The sequence below is a fragment of the Mastomys coucha genome, unplaced genomic scaffold (genome assembly GCF_008632895.1).
Source record: "Mastomys coucha isolate ucsf_1 unplaced genomic scaffold, UCSF_Mcou_1 pScaffold14, whole genome shotgun sequence".
In the NCBI taxonomy this organism is placed as follows: Eukaryota; Metazoa; Chordata; class Mammalia; order Rodentia; family Muridae; genus Mastomys; species Mastomys coucha.
The window spans coordinates 81,494,297-81,510,526 of record NW_022196896.1 but is presented as its reverse complement, the minus strand read 5'-3'; the positions used below and the strand labels follow the sequence as shown (position 1 = coordinate 81,510,526).

The window sequence follows — 16,230 nt, the reverse complement described above, 5'->3', positions numbered from 1 at the left end:
AAAAAAAAAAAACAATGGCTGCAAATATATAGTTCAATGGTAGATAAATTACCTACTACCTAAGAAGTACTTAAATTCACTCTTTAGTCCTACCAAAGAAAATATCACTGTCTGACTGGGTTTCAATGAATGTCTACAAATATATAAGGCAATAAGAAGTAAGTAAAAACAGTGAGGAAAGGAGTCCATGTAAGGGTAATAATAACTATAATAATAAAATACTGATTCTACATAAGTAGACTACATAAAACTTTAGTAACTTATGCTATCACCAAACAAAATAAAACAAACAAAAAAAATTGAAGTATACTCAAAATTACAATTAAAACAATGCTAAAAAGTTCAAATAACCCATCAAAAGGGAAAAGTGATTTACAAGAAAAAGACAAAAGGAACAAACTGAGGGCTAGGGATATTGGCTAGTTGATAAACTACCTGCCTAGCATTCATGAAGCCCTGGCTCAAGTCCAAAACCTAGCACCACATAAACCAGATAAGGTGTTGCATACCTCTAATGCCAACACTAGGAACATGGAGGATTGGGTCATCCTTGGCTATTACTTCAAGTTTGAGGCCAGCCTGGCAAATAGGAGGGCTCATCTCAAAAAAGGACTCCCCATCCCCTGCTACCACCCTACTAGAGAGTAGGCTTAGTGGTTAAGAGCACTTGCTACTCTTGCAGAGGACTGGGTTCAGTTCCCAGTACCTACATGGTGGCTGACAAGCACCTGTAACTCCATTTCTAGGGGTTCCAATGTCCTCTCTTGACCTCCACAGGCTCCTACACCATGCACCTCATTCACAGTCATACACTCAGAGGCTGAAACACTACACAAAAAATAAATTGCAAACTTTAAAGTTAACCTAAGTCTAAACATATCTGCAAATAACTATATTAATTTTGAATAATATAATATAGAAATTAATAGACAAAGACTAATAAAATGAAAAAATAAAATCCACAGTTCTATGTTGGCTATATATGACAGAAGTAGGTCGGCTGTAAATCTGGAAATAGCTCAGTGATAGAGTACTTGTTTAGCATGTATGAGGCCCTAGGTTTCATTCCCAGCACACTGACCTTCTCACTCCCCTAAAAAATAAAAATAAAAATAAAAATGTTACTTAACCCATACCTAATCTAATCTATTTCATACCAATTTCTCTGGGTTTTGCTGTTGTTTTGGCTTTTGTTTTGAGTTTTATGGCTTTACAGACATCTTTTTTCTTTTTTAAATATTACCATCTAGCCGGGCAGTGGTAGCACACGCCTTTAATCCCAGCACTTGGGAGGCAGAGGCAGGCGGATTTCTGAGTTTGAGGCCAGCCTGGTCTCAGTTTGAGTTCTAGGACAGCCAGGGCTACACAGAGAAACCCTGTCTGGAAAAAACTAAATAAATATATAAATAAATAAATAATTACCTTCTTTCTACTGCAGTGCTGGGGAATTAAACTTAGCTTCTCAGGCATACTACACAAGTGTTCTACCACTGAGCAATACCTCCTGCCCCTGTATATCCTATTTTCTAACACTTTTTTTTCTTATTAACTAAGAATTTTATATGTTTTATTTACCCCAACTCTTCCCTTTAACTCCTCCCAGGTCCACCCCACCTCCCATACCCCTCAACTTCATGCCCTTTCTTTTTTTTTTTTTTAAGATATATTTATTTATTTTATGTGTATGGGTACACTATAGCTGTACAGATGACCACGCGCCATCATGTGGATGCTGGGAATTGAACTCAGGATGGCCTACTTGCTCGGGGTCTGCTTGCTCCAGCTGGCTTGCTCATGCCCCGCTTGCTCATGCCCCGCTTGCTCATGCCCCGCTCGCTCCGGCGTAATACACTGTAGCTGTCTTCAGACGCACCAGAAGAGGGCTTCAGATTTCATTACGGGTGGTTGTGAGCCACCATGTGGTTGCTGGGATCCGAACTCAGGACCTTCGGAAGAGCAGTCGGTGCTCTTCCCCACTGAGCCATCTCGCCAGCCCCCATCATGCCCTCTTTTTAATTTAATAATCAATCAACTTCAATTTGTGCTGTCCATATACTTGTGGGTGTGGGACCATCCACTGTGTCATGGAGACCTACCAGGAACTATAAATATCCTTAAAGAAAATTAAGTCTTCTCCCCTAGAAGCCATCAATTATCAATAACACTTAAGTTAGGGGTAAGATGCTCATGAACTGCTTCCCACTCCAAGCTAGAATATTAAGTGGCTTGATCTTGTGGCTGGCAACCACAATTAACCTCTTAATTTGAACTTTAACAATTAGCCATGAATATTATTTTTTCATCAAACTCCTGATTATATTCAATTTGAAAGAACCACCATTTTTTAATAGGAGAGGTGGGGTCTAAAACCTAACATAGTATAGAAAGTGATGCTCAACAAGAATACCTAGAAATCTCCCAAGGTACTATTGAAACAAAATATGCTATGGAGAAAAAAAAACAAAAAACAAACAAAAAAAAATATGCTATGGAAGCCGTCCTTGGGAACCAATGTATAGTGAGTCATGGGATAGCAGTAATGAGCTGAAGGAAACATCTCTGCTTTCACACACACTAGAGGGTATAATATGAACTAAAATCATAAAAATGTACAGACCTCACAAAGATGATACCAATGGTATAGTCACTAAATTAGCATTTTATTTCTATTTATTCTAATTTGTCATTCAATTATTTTTAATTCCTTATATATTCAAATTTCATAACATACTTAATAAAATGAAGTTTGATTACATTGCTAAATGGTTTGTGCCCCCTCACACACAAAATGGGAATATTCAATTATGCCAAAGATATAAAATTTTTATTATGAGAGTTATAAAAGAAAATTTTATTACCTGTTGAACAGCAAGTGTACTGTCCATTTCATCAAATGATTCATCAGGCCAATTATAGAAATCCTATAAAAGTAAACTCATGGTTAAAGCACATACAAAGTAATATGGAAGATACAGTAATGCTGCTATAAAAATCAAATCTTAATAAAGATCCAAACCTTATACCAGAGTAGAAGAAACACCTTTGCAATGTGATTACCAATGAATTAAATAATCTTAGCCAATATTCTTAAATGGACATCAATGAACTATACGTTTTTGCAACCACAATCCCTCTAATATACCTCTCATTAATCTTTCATGGACTGTTTAATTGGAAAGAAAAGTTCATCACTTTTTGTTTACAATCGTTAGATAATACCCATAAAAGCTGCACTGAAAAAAAAATCTCCAAACATCCAAAAACAAAAACAAAACAAACAAACAAAAAAACTAAATCAGGGTTTTAAAGAGCTACATTAGTGAGCAATTTATAGCTTCATAATACTATTTTTAAACAAACAGTATTACTATTCCAGTTAGAAATAGAATTTTAAATTTCTAAATAGAAATATGACTCCCATCAAAAAGTATTATATAGGGGCTGAGGAGATGGCTCAGTGGTTAAGATCAACGGCTGCTCTTCCAGTAGAACAAGGTTCTATTCCCAGCACCCATATGGTAGCTCACCACTGTCTGTGACTTAGACCCTGGGGACCCAATGCCCTCTTTTGGCCTCTGTGAGCACTACATGTACATGGTGCAGACACACATGCAGGTAATCGCTCAATCACAATTGTAACTAAAATCTGAATTTTTTTTCAGATCTGGGTAAAATGGAACAGCAGGCATGTGAAAAGCCCTGGGGTTAATCTCCAGCATGAAGTATGTCATCCAAATAAATTTCTCTTTTTCTTTCAAGACAGGGTTTCTCTGTGCAGCCTAGCTGGCCTGGAACTCTGCCTGTCTCTGCCTCCTGAGTGCTGTTAAAGGCATGCACTACTACTGCCCAGCTCCAATTTTTTTTAAAGGGGATATTTTTGTGGCACAACTTGCATTGGTCCCAAATCCCTGTCTATTTCATTTTTCAGCAAGACTTACTTAAATATCTCACACTTCCTTTTTTGTGTGTTTGTTTGTTTGTTTCTCAGTACTAGAGATTGAATCTGGGGTTTTATGTATGTTAGGGAAATGCTCTACTGTTGAGCTCTATTTCCAGTCTATTTTATACTTTTCATTTTCACTAAATTTTACAGACTGGCCTTGAACTTGCAATCTCCCTTCCCCAGACTCCTACATAGCTAGGATTACAGACCTGTGTCCAGGCATGCATGGCTCCTATGTATCTTTAAAAAGCAGCACAAACCGGGCAGTGGTGGTGCATGCCTTTAATCCCAGCACTTGGGTGGCAGAGGCAGGTGGATTTCTGAGTTCGAGGCCAGCCTGGTCTACACAGTGAGTTCCAGGACAGCCAGGGCTACATAGAGAAACCCTGTCTCGGAAAAAAAAGAAAAAAGAAAAAAGAAAAAGAAAAGAAAATGCAAAGTAGCTGGGTAGCTCATGTCTATAATCCCAGAACAGAGTCGGAGAATCACATTCAAGGCCAGCCTTAGCTACAAAGTGAACTCCAGGCTAGGAGGGCTACAGTGTGGAATCCTGTTTCAATTCCCTCCCCACCAGGAAAAAAAAAAAAAAAAAGAACGGAATATTAGCTGTTCCTTCAGGGGACCCAGGTAAGATTCCCATCACCCACAGTGTAGCTCACAGTTGGCTGTAATTCCAATTCCAGGGCATCTGATGTCCTCTTCTAGCCTGCTCAGGCCTATGCAGACATGTGGTTCACAGGCAAAACACTCATACATAGAAAATAATTAATTTTTTTAAAAATTAAGGACAAGCTGTGTCATGGTGGTGGTGGTACATGCCCTTAATCCCAGTACTCAGGAGGTAGAGGCAGGTAGATCTAGGAAAGCCAAGGCCACAGAAAGAAACCCTGTCTCAAAAAACCAAACCAACCAAACAAACAAAAAGATTAAGGAAGGAAAGAAGCATATTTATGGATATAATGCATATATTAAGCCATGTGTGGTAGTACAAACCTATAATCCCCACATGAGAGAGGCTGAGACAAAAAGACAGCCTCAAGTTAGAAATTAGCTTGATCTACAAATCAAGTACCAGGCCAACCAGAGTAAGAAAGCAAGACCCAATCTCAAAAACAACAACAACAACAAACAGACAAATAATTCCAGCACTTGGGAGGTGGAAGGAAGATGATCAGGAGTTCAAAATAATCTTCAGCTATATAGAAGTTCAAGGCCTGTCTAAACCATGTAAGACTATATCAAAAATGGATGAGAAATGGGGAAGCATGCATGGTAGAAATACCTAGAAAAAAAACTAAAAACAAAAAGGAACAATTGCAATAGGCAGTGGTAATGGCAGAGACCTGTAAGTGATGAGAATAAATGAATGCTCAGTCATAAATGGACATCTGTATCATCCCTCCAGTGCCACAAATGAACATCTGCTTTACCCCTCCAATGCCATAAATGGGCATCTGTATGACCCCTCCAAATGCCATAAACAGACATCTGTAGGACCCCTCCAATGCCATAAATGGACATCTGTATGACCCCCATTACTGAGAAAACATCATGGAAGAAGAAACACAAAGAACCTAACAACTGGCAGGGCCTTTAGTCCCAATACTTGGGAGGCAGAGGCAGGTGGGTCTCTGAGTTCTAGGATAGCAGGCCAGACAGAGAAACCCTGTCTTGAAGGAAAGAGAAAAAAAAAAAAAACCTAAGAACTGAAGGAAGAAGTGGACTGTTGTGGGACATTGTCCTGGGCATGACATGGCCACTTCTCTCTTAAACTCAAAGCATACTAGGTCCGTCAGGGGAAAGACTCACAGGATTCTTCCCCAACCAAGTACCAAGTATCTATAAGCAGTTGTTAAGGGTAACAGACATCTTAAAATAATACAAAACAATTTATTTAAGAATGTTAACATGATTTAAAGCTAATAATTTTTTTTTTTAAATTTAAAGATTACAGGGGCTAGAGAGAGCCCTCAGTAGTTAAGAGCACTTGCTGTTCTTACAGAGGATCTGGTTTCAGTTCCCAGTACCCCTATCAAGTGGCTCACATGACCTACAATGTCGGCCGCCTTACTCCAGTGGAAGTAAGGAGGCAAACAACGAGCTCTTCCCCATGCAGTTTTATTAGGATCCTTGTAATCTTGCTTGTTACGTCTTACTTATTTCTACCTGCATTTTATTAGTTACATCTTGTTAGTTACATCTTACTTATTACTATTTCTACTTACTCCTATTCCTATTCTTAGTTCTATTCCTACATCTTCTATCCTTACATACTTACTCCTATCTATCATACTTACTCTTATATATCCCATACTTACTCTTCTATCCCATTACCAGTCCTAATTCTACATACTTACTCCTATCTCCACATATTTACTCTCTCTCCAGCCCCCAGCCCTTGTGGGTTAAATACTTTCCCTGGTCCCAATCAGCATCACCTACGTGGCAAAGTATAATAGGCTGCGGGAAAATCATGCCAGCTTGCATCACAAACTAGAGGCACTCAGCTTCTCCAACTAAGGGCTTGATTATCAATGCTCTCTGCTCTGACCGGAGACCAGGTGTTCAATATATATGTATATAGGGTGGCAGCTGTGGCTCCCCACACAACCTACAGTTTCAATTGATCAAATGTCCTCTTCTGGCTTTCATAGGTAACTGCATTCATTTGGCACACAAAAACTCACACAGGCATGCACACACATACACACAAATAAAAAATAAATTTTAAGGGCTGGCGAGATGGCTCAGCAGGTAAGAGCACTGACTGCTCTTCTAAAGGTCCTGAGTTTGGATCCCAGCAACCACATAGTGGCTCACAACCATCCGTAATAACATCTGACGCTGTCTTCTGGTGCATCTGAAGACAGCTACAGTGAATTACGCTGGGGGTTGGGGGGAGATCGAGACCAGGGACGGCAAAGGTCCTGAATTCAATTCCCAGCAGGCACATACATGATAGCTCACAGCCATCTATACAGCTACAGTGTACTCATACACATAAAATAAATAAAATAAATCTTTAAAAAAATAAAAATAAAATTTAAAAAGTAGAGCAGGACGGTGGTGGCTCATGCCTTTAATCCCAGCACTTGGGAGGCAGAGGCAAGTGGATTTCTGAGTTTGAGGCCAGCCTGGTCTACAGAGTGAGTTCCAGGACAGTCAGGGCTACACAGAGAAACCCTGTCTCAAAAAAAACAAAACAACAACAACAACAACAACAACAAAAAGTAAAAGATTATAGATTATTCTGCTTTTAAAATATTAATGTGGGGCTGAGGAGATGGCTCCTTGGGTAAGAGCACTTGTTGCACAAACATGAGGACCTGAGTTCAAATCCCCAGCACCCACATTAAAAAAAAAAGGGGGGTGATAATGCTAGAGAGAAGCAGACAGAAATCTGAGTTCAAGGCCAGCCTGGACTAAATAGTGACCCTGTCAAAGGAGACTGAGAGAGGCGGAGTGAAAGAAAGCGCCAAGCACAAGGGACAGCTATCAAGCAAGACAGCCAGCCAATCAGCCTCTAATCTCAGCATGAGCAAAGGTGGGCAGTTCCAAGAGCTCCCTAGCTAGCTAGTCAGGTTGGGTTCAATGAGAGACCCTGTCAAAAGCAGTAAGGCAGAGAATGAGATATATCTTTCTCTGGTCTCCATACACACCTACAGAGAAGACACCCACACACGCACACACAACTTTTAAAGATTAAAGTTATTAGCAAAAAATGAAAAATATCATCAGTAGTGATGATACATGCATGTAATCCCTTCATCTGGAATCTAAGGTAGTATTATCAAGAGGTCAAGGCTTACAGAAAGTACGCAGTGGGTACGAGGACAATCAGGCTTATATGTAAGACTCTGCCTCCAAACAAAGTCAACAGTGTTGGCCCACCAAGGAAGGGGGAAGAGGAATTCAAGGTCGTCCTTGGCTACACAGAAAGCTTCAGGCCAGCCTGTACTATAAACAAATAAACAAATGAGCAAATATGCATACTGTAGAAGATATATAGATACAGATATAGATAGATATGCGAGGAAGCTGTGGCAAGGGAACCAAGAATCCCAGGCCAGTCCAGACTCCACAGAAAGTTTTACACCAGCGCAAGACAAAAAGCAAGTGTCTCAAAGAAAAAAAGAAAAAGAAAAAGTTAACACGTTATTAAATGTTTTGCCATGTAACTGTGACATTCATTAGTCACTTAGGAGAAAAATAAAATCTAGCCTAATAAATGCTCTCACTCATCAGGTGGTGATGACACATGCCTATAATCACAGCACCTGGGAGGCAGAAGCAGGTGGATAGTTCCAGGCCACATTTATAAAGAAACAAAGAAACAAATGTGTTCATTTAATTCAGTCAAGAGATGTTAAAAACCAACCAAATATTAGCTATGTTCTAGTCTAACTTTTAAATGTTCTACAGCACATGCCTGATTCTAGCACTCAGGAAATGGAGGCAGGATGAAATCATTCTCAGCCACTTACCTCTCTGTTCAAGGCCAGCCAGCCTGGGATACATAAGACCATGTGCCCTGCCCCCCTGACCCCCAAAGCAGGAAGATATGCCACTTGCTACTCATATGTAACATAATAGCACAATATACATCATTTTTGAACAGGCCTATTTTAGTTAAGAAAAGTTATGAGATAAACAGGAAAGGTTGGTTAAAAAGCAGTTTTTTCCTTTAATCCTCTTTTTTTCTATTCATTTTACTTAACCTTGTCATAAAGGTGGAAAATAAAAAATTCTGCACGTAACTTACATAACATATAGCAAAAGTACATGTTGTAATGTTTAGTCGAACAATTTTCAAAATTAAAAATTTTCATCTAAGGATATAATTGAGACACCAGTGCACACTTAAATTGTGAACGCTTAATTTACCACAGGAAAAGTCCTGGATTTAATCCCAAGAATTTTTTTTTAAAGGAAGCGATCGCTTAAAAATTAGAAAAAATGTTGCCTATGCATAGTAATAGTTATTTGAAAACAAGAACCCTTAGAAAGAAGAATTGTTAAATAGTAAAAAGTATATACATAGTTACAAATTTCCAACAGAATCAAGGCTAACTGACCACTCATGACTCAATGGTTCTCAAACCAATTCTCTAGGGCTAGGATGTAGCTCAATTGATACTCATTCCCCAACACTGTATAAACCCTGAATAGTGTGGTATGTACTGTAATTCTAGCCCCCAGAGTAGTGGCAAACAGGAGGACCTAAGAGTCCAAGGTCACCTTCAACTATATAGTATAATTCGAGGCTGGCCTGACTTTGAGAACCTTCAAAATCAACAACAAATAGCAATTCTCTAAATTGGATGCCGGTTGGGGGCGGCAGGGGGAAGTGGATCTATGGGTTCGAGGCCAACCTAGTCTACAGAGCTACTTCCAAGAAAGTCAAGGCTACACAGGGAAACCCTGTCCAGAAGGAAGGAAGGAAGGAAAGAAGGAAGAAAGGAAGGAAGGAAGGAAGGGAGGAAGGAAGGAAAGAAGGAAGGAAGGAAAAACAGTAACTCTCTAAAACTTAGTAGTATTAAGTATTTTGATTTTTACTTAACCCTAAAAATTACATTTTTCAACTGAAAAAGTTTACTCAGTACACGGTAAGAGGCAGTAGGCTGGGTAGCAACAAAAACACAGCCTGCTAAAATAACATTTTAAACATATCTCTTCTGATTTTAGAACATCTACTCAATGGCAGGTCATTTCCGCCGGCCAATTAATTCTATCAAGTTTGACTGTCAACTTTTGTTTTTTGTCTTTGTTTTTTTGTTTTGTTTTGTTTTTATTTTTTAACCGTGAAGCATCCCAGGTTTGCAAATCCTAAGAAGCACCAATTTACTCCCCAAGAGTGCCCTACTAAAAGGGCTATTAAGAGTATTTCGGTGTGCTGCAACCAGTTCATTCTGACTACCGTCCACGAGCATTAGCCAGAGTACACACGCCAGGAATGACATGTAACAAGTCACAACCTGGTGGCGAAAACTTGCTGGACCAGAGAACAGCTGCGGGGAAGCAGAAGGGAGTGGTGGCCAAGACAAACAACAAGGAGGATAACGCAAACTATGGCCACCTGCATCCGGCTCGACGAACTGGATGGAGCCGACCGGCAGGTACGTCACCGGCCAAGCTTGCTCCGGGTGAGGTGGGCAGTGTTTACAGCCCTCGACGCCGGCGGTCCCGCCGCGGGGACAGCTCCCCGGCTCCCCAGCTGGCCCACCCCACCCGGTCAGTTACCACTCACAGCAGGCAGCGCAGCAGCAGCCGCCGGTGACAGGCGTCAGCCCCCGGCCTCGGCGGACACACCGGGGTCCTGCGCCTAGCAGGCCTCCAGAGCGGCCGGCGCCGTCTCGGCTGCCTCGGGGGCCGCGGCTCCGGAAGCGCAGGCCAGCCACCACGGCCACGGCCCCCACCCGCCCGCCCTGGCCTCTCCTAGACGGAGGCCAGCCAGCAGGAGAGCCTCGGCTCCGGCCCGCGAACTCCTGGACCGGGAAGCCATCGGACGATACCTGCGCCTTGGTGCCCGGCCTGTTCCGCCTCAGCACTGCCGTCCCCTCCGCCATGACCATAGTGCCAGAGTCTGGGCGGCTGGCGTCGGTACCCGGATGTGGGGGGCCGGCAGCTTACGCGGGGGGCGGGGCACGGCGGGGCTCTGGGCTGCGGCGGCGGGGAGGAGCGGCAGCCTGCGGAACAGCCGCCGCCCGCGCGGGGCCTGATGGGAAGAGTGCCGACCCGGCGGCTCGGGCGGAGGGAGGAGCACAGAAGGAACAGCCGACGAAGCTCAGCCAAGGCTGAGAAGGAAGATGCGACCGGAAGCTGGGGTTGAGGGCCGCTTCCAAGACCTGTGGTGCGGGTGACCAAAGCATGCGTCACTTGTGGGTGTTTGTCCTTCGCTGTCTAGAAACTAGAAGGGCAGTTTGCACAGTTGTGACCCTCTCAGTAATGCGAAATGAGAGCATGATTCTCCAAAACCACCCCCAGATAATCTGGGAATTTTTTAATACAATTTTCATGGAATTACCCAATCTGGAATCAGATTGGCTGGGTCGGTTAAGGGGTACTGATAAATCTTGCTTCTATAGTCCTCTCACTTAAAAGCCAAGGACTCTTTCAATGACAAGTTGGTTTCCGTAGATAAAAGACTCAATGCTAAATTTAAAAAAAAAATGCCCATCATGAGATAGAAAGTGCACATCTGTTATTGTGTGTTAGAGTTAAAATAAGCTCACATTTTTGCAAGTCGGAAGCAGGAGGAAATGAATAGTCCTTGATGGCTTTTATGAATTCTATTTCTTAACAAAATTCCAAGTTTCTCCTGCTTTTAAGTGTGGTGGGTTTTGTTTGTTTCCTTTTGTTGTTGTTTTGGTTTTGTGTTTTCTCTTTTTTTTTTTTGGAGACAGAGTCTCTCCCTGACGTTCCTTGAACTTAGAGATTTGTTTTTCGTGCTAGGACCAATGGAGTACACCAGCATGCCTGGGCAGGCTTAGAGGTTCATGTCTGTAATCCAACACAGGAGTTCCAGGTGATCCCACACCTTTTTCTGAACTCCTTGGGCACATGCAAGTAAAAAGCTTACACATGTTAAATAAATAAGTAAACAAGCAAACAAAAAAGTTAAAAGAATTGTTTAGAATTCAAAACCAGCATGGGCTATACAGAGAGTTCCAGGCCAGGCGGAGCTAGAAAGCAAGACTTAAGTCTTCTCTCAATCTTTCCCAAAATAAGAAAGAAACCACAGCATTTTTAGCAGAATCTTTTTTTCTCCAAATAAGAAAAGCTTGTTTTGGCTTACAGTACCATGGGATACCTGGTGAGGAAGTTGTGGACATTGGGCAGGTGCCTTTCATAACTTCAAGAGCATGGGGAAGGCAGCTCCTCATCTCAGGACAGTTCAGAAACAGAGCTCTTAATCTGGAGGCAGAAGCTGGTATCTGAATCAAGGCCCACCCAAAGTGACCCACTTCTCACAGCTGGGCCACGGTTAGAAGTACACAACCCCCAAATAGCGTCTCAAGCTGAAGACCAAGTGTTCAAACATAAGAGGTGGCACTCAGGAAGCTGATCTCTGTGAGTTCTAAGTATGCCTGGTCTACAAAGAGAGTTCAAGGACAACCAGGAGTACATAATGAGACCCTATCCTTAAACAACAGCAAAAACAAAAATCAACTGAGAAATTGCCTTATTCAGATTGGCCTATGGGTATGTCTGTGGAGGAGTGTCTTTATTAATAACAGATGTGGGAGGGCCCAGCCCACTGGGGGTAACACCACTCCTGGGCAGGTGGTCCAGTACTCTATGGGAAATTTTACAAACTGACAGACCCCAGGAAACAGGCCAGTGGCTAGTAAGCACTGTTCATTCATGGCCTCTGCTTCAGTTCTTTCCTCCAGGTAGCCACCCTAAGTTCCTGCCCTGCCCTTCCTCACTGACGAATGGTTACCTAGAAGTGTAATATGAAATAAACCTTTTCCTAAGTTGGTGTTGGTCATTGCTTTGCCATAGCAACAGAAAAGCAAGCTAAGCTAAGACAGTGTGTCTGAATGCATATGACATGTGTGTGCATACAGCTGTCCTCAGAGGCCAGTAAAGGATGTCAAATCCTCTGGAGCTAGAGTTACAAGCAGTTGTGAGCTGCTTGATATGGTTGCTTGAACCAAACCCAGGTCCTCTAGAAGGACAGGATTCACAAATTATTATCATTAGTGCTTACCCTAATGTGCTGAGAAGTCTGGACAAATACTTAAGTATTGTCTCTCTACCAGAGAGAGAGGAGGGGTCTGTAAAAGAGCATAGGGCTAGGTATGACCTCCATCTTTAAGCAATTCCATTTCATGCTGAGGATTAACTTTAAATTTTTCAGATTGTGTGGTACTTTCCCTGAGTGTAGATAGCAATTATTTATAGATGAAGAACATCTTAATGTTCTCTTAATCCCAGGTTTGCTAAATGATTCTGACCCATTGAAAGACAGAGAGAGAAAAGAAATGTATATAGTAAATGTTAAATTCTGGAGCATGTGCTGTTTGGGAGGCATAGACAGAAGGATCAAGAATGCAAGGCCACCCTGGGCTGCATGAGACTATCTCGAGACAATAAATTCAACTGATTTCCGTTGAAAAGTCCAATAAATTTGCATGGTGATGTCAACCCTGACCTTTCTCCAAGAAAGAACCTTGCTCTTTAGAGCTGGCTGGAGCATTTCTATTCCATAACCTTCACATTTTCATTCCTGTTAGTCTACAGATGATGATCTCCAAACTGAAGAGTTTTCTAGGAGAGTAACTTGAAGGAAGGAGGGGAGAAAATTATAAAAAGAATAAAGTCAAGGATGAAGTTACAGCTTAGTGTTACAGTCAGTACCCAGAAAGCAAAAAGCCTAGGAGTCCATTCTCAGCAGTAAAAGAAAGAGACAGGACTTGGGAAGGAGGAGGAAAAGAGGAAAGAAGATAAGAGAAAGAGCAAGAATTATCTTAATCAATCATCAGGCCAGAGAAGTAGCTTTAACCAGGCAAGTGAAAGACTTGTATGATTAAAAACTGCAAATCTAGCTGGGTGGTGGTGGCGCACGCCTTTAATTCTAGCGCTTGGGAGGCAGAGGCAGGCGGATTTCCGAGTTTGAGGCCAGCCTGGTCTACAGAGTAAGTACCAGGACAGCCGGGGCTACACAGAGAAAACCTGTCTCGAAAAACAAAAAACAAAACAAAACAAAAACTGCAAATCTTCAGGGCAGTGGTGGCTCTCACCTTTAATCCCAGCACTTGGGAGGCTGAGGCAGGCTGATTTCTGAGTTCGAGGCCAGCCTGGTCTACAGAGTGAGTTCCAGGACAGCCAGGGCTACACAGAGAAACTCTGTCTCAAAAAACCCAAAACAAACAAACAAACAAAAAAACCCTGCAAATCTTTGAAGAAATTGAAGAAGATATCAGAAGATAGAAAGACCTCCCACACTCATGGATCAGAAATATTAATGGTAAAAATGGCCTTCCTACCAAAAGCAATCCACAGATTCAATGCAATTCCCATCAAAAGTCCAACACAATTTTTTACAGACCTTGAAAGGACAATTCTCCACTTCATTTGAAAAAAAAGAAAAAACCCGCTACACAGAGAAACCCTGTCTCGGGGAAAAACAAAAAAGAAAAAACCCAGGGCATGTGTGATCCCCAGAGCACCATGGTCCAGCCCTGACCCTCCTCCACAGTCTGGAGGAGACCTGTGGGACTCCAAGAGCATCCTGTCCCATACAAACCTTCGGGAGCCCAAAACCTAACCATCATGGAACTCTGCCAAACCACCCATCCTAGTTGGGTCTGACTGACCCAGCAGGACTGCCTGGGATAGCCTGCAGAGGTGAGTGGCACACAGTCCCCTGAGCATATAAATTTAATTTTAAAAAATTTACACATATAAATATTGAGTTTACCATAAAAATGTTGACGAAAGAATAAAGCACACTATGGAAAGAAAAGAAAAGTAAAAAACCCAGGATAGCTAAAATCCTGAACAATAAAGACTTGCTGGAGGACTTACCATTTTCTTTTTATTTTTAATTATTTATTTACTTTATGTATATGAGTACACTGTGGCAGTCTTCAGACATACCAGAAGAAGGCATTAGATCCTATTATAGATGGTTGTGAGCCACCATGTGGTTTCTGGAAATTGAATTCAGAACCTATTAACAGCTGAGCCATCTCTCCAGTGCCAAACTTACCTTTTTTTTTTTTTTTTCCTTTGGTTTTTCGAGACAGGGTTTCTCTGTGTAGCCCTGGCTGTCCTGGAACTCACTCTGTAGACCAGGCTGGCCTCGAACTCAGAAATCCACCTGCCTCTGCTTCCCAAGTGCTGGGATTAAAGGCGTGCACCACCACCACCCAGCCAAACTTACCATTTTCAATTTCAAGTTGTGTTACTGAGCTATAGTAATAAAAACCTGATGGTATTGGCACAAAAACAGACACATTAGTCAATAGAATCAAATTGAAGACTTAGACACACACTTATGGATACCTGATTTTTGATAAAGAAGCCAGAAATACATACTGGAAAAAAGACAGCATCTTCAATAAATGGTGCTTGATCTAACTGGATATCTGCCTGTAGAAGAATGCAAATACATATGTATTTATTAACTTGCACAAAACTCAAGTCCAAGTGGATCAAAGACCTCAACATAAAACCAGATAAACTCAACTGGAGAGAAGAGAAAGTGGGGGATAGCCTTGAACACATTGGTACAGGAGATGACTAATATCCAAAATATATAAAGAACTCAAGAAACCAGATATCAAAAAACTGCATAATGCAATTTAAAAATGGAGTACATTTCTGTGATGGTTTGCATATGCTTAGCCCAGGGAGTGGTACCTTTGTCCTAGCTGCCTGGGAGCCAGTATGAAGATGTAGAACTCCCAGCTCTTCCTGCACCATGCCTGCCTGGACGCTGCCATGCTTCTACCTTGATGATAATGGACTGAACCTCTGAACTTATAAGCCATCCTCAATTAAATTTCCTTTATAAGACTTACCTTGTTCAGGGTGTCTGTTCACAGTAGTAAAACTCTAACTTAGACAATTTCTAAACGGGGAATTCTCAACAGAGGAATCTCTAATGGCTAAGAAACACACTTAAAGAAATGCTCAGCATCCTTAGTCATCATGGAAATGCAAATTCAAAATGACTGAGATTCTATGAGTCACACCTTTCAGAAGGGCTAAGATCAAAAACAAGGGATAGCTCATGCTGGAGAGGATGTGGAGCAAAGGTAATACTTCTCCATTGCTGATGGAAGTGCAAACTACTACAGCCACTGTGAAAATCAATATAGTTTTTCAAAAAGTTGTGAATTGATCTATCTCAAGATCCAGCTATACCACTTTTGGGGATATACCCAAAGGATGCTCCCTCCTACCACAAGGACACTTGCTCAACCATGTTCATTGTGGCTTTATTCATAGTAGCCAGAAACTAGAAACAACCTAGATGTCCCTCAACAAAAGAATGAATAAAGAAAATGTGGTACATTTACACAATGAAGTATTACTTAGCTGTTTAAAAACAATGACATCATGAAATTTGCAGGCAAATGGATGAAACTAGAGAAAACAATTATCCTGAGTGACATAACCCAAAACCAGAAAGAAAAGCATGATATAAAGTCACTTATAAGTGGATATTAGCAGTTAAAAAAATGACAACCACTGGGCGGTGGTGGTACATGCCTTTAATCCCAGCACTTCGGAGGCAGAGGCAGGTGGATTTCTGAGTTTGAGGCCAGCCTGGT

The 16,230-nt window shown here is 41.7% G+C and overlaps 1 protein-coding gene across 2 annotated transcripts in view; it reads right to left on the bottom strand.

Moving 5' to 3' along the window:
• LOC116088434 (10 kDa heat shock protein, mitochondrial) overlaps window positions 1-16,230 on the bottom strand; it is a 53,493-nt gene that overhangs the window by 17,718 nt on the left and 19,545 nt on the right. Inside the window, exons 1-2 of one of the 2 annotated variants that reach the window (XM_031367518.1) lie at window positions 10,456-10,597; window positions 2,859-2,921 (exon numbers count right to left, since the gene is read on the bottom strand). In XM_031367518.1, coding sequence (XP_031223378.1) covers window positions 2,859-2,921; window positions 10,456-10,515 — 123 coding nt within the window. In that variant the 5' untranslated portion in view covers window positions 10,516-10,597. Of the gene's footprint in view, window positions 1-2,858; window positions 2,922-10,455; window positions 10,598-16,230 lie in introns of those variants that run through there. The other variant, XM_031367520.1, reaches the window with a different exon arrangement.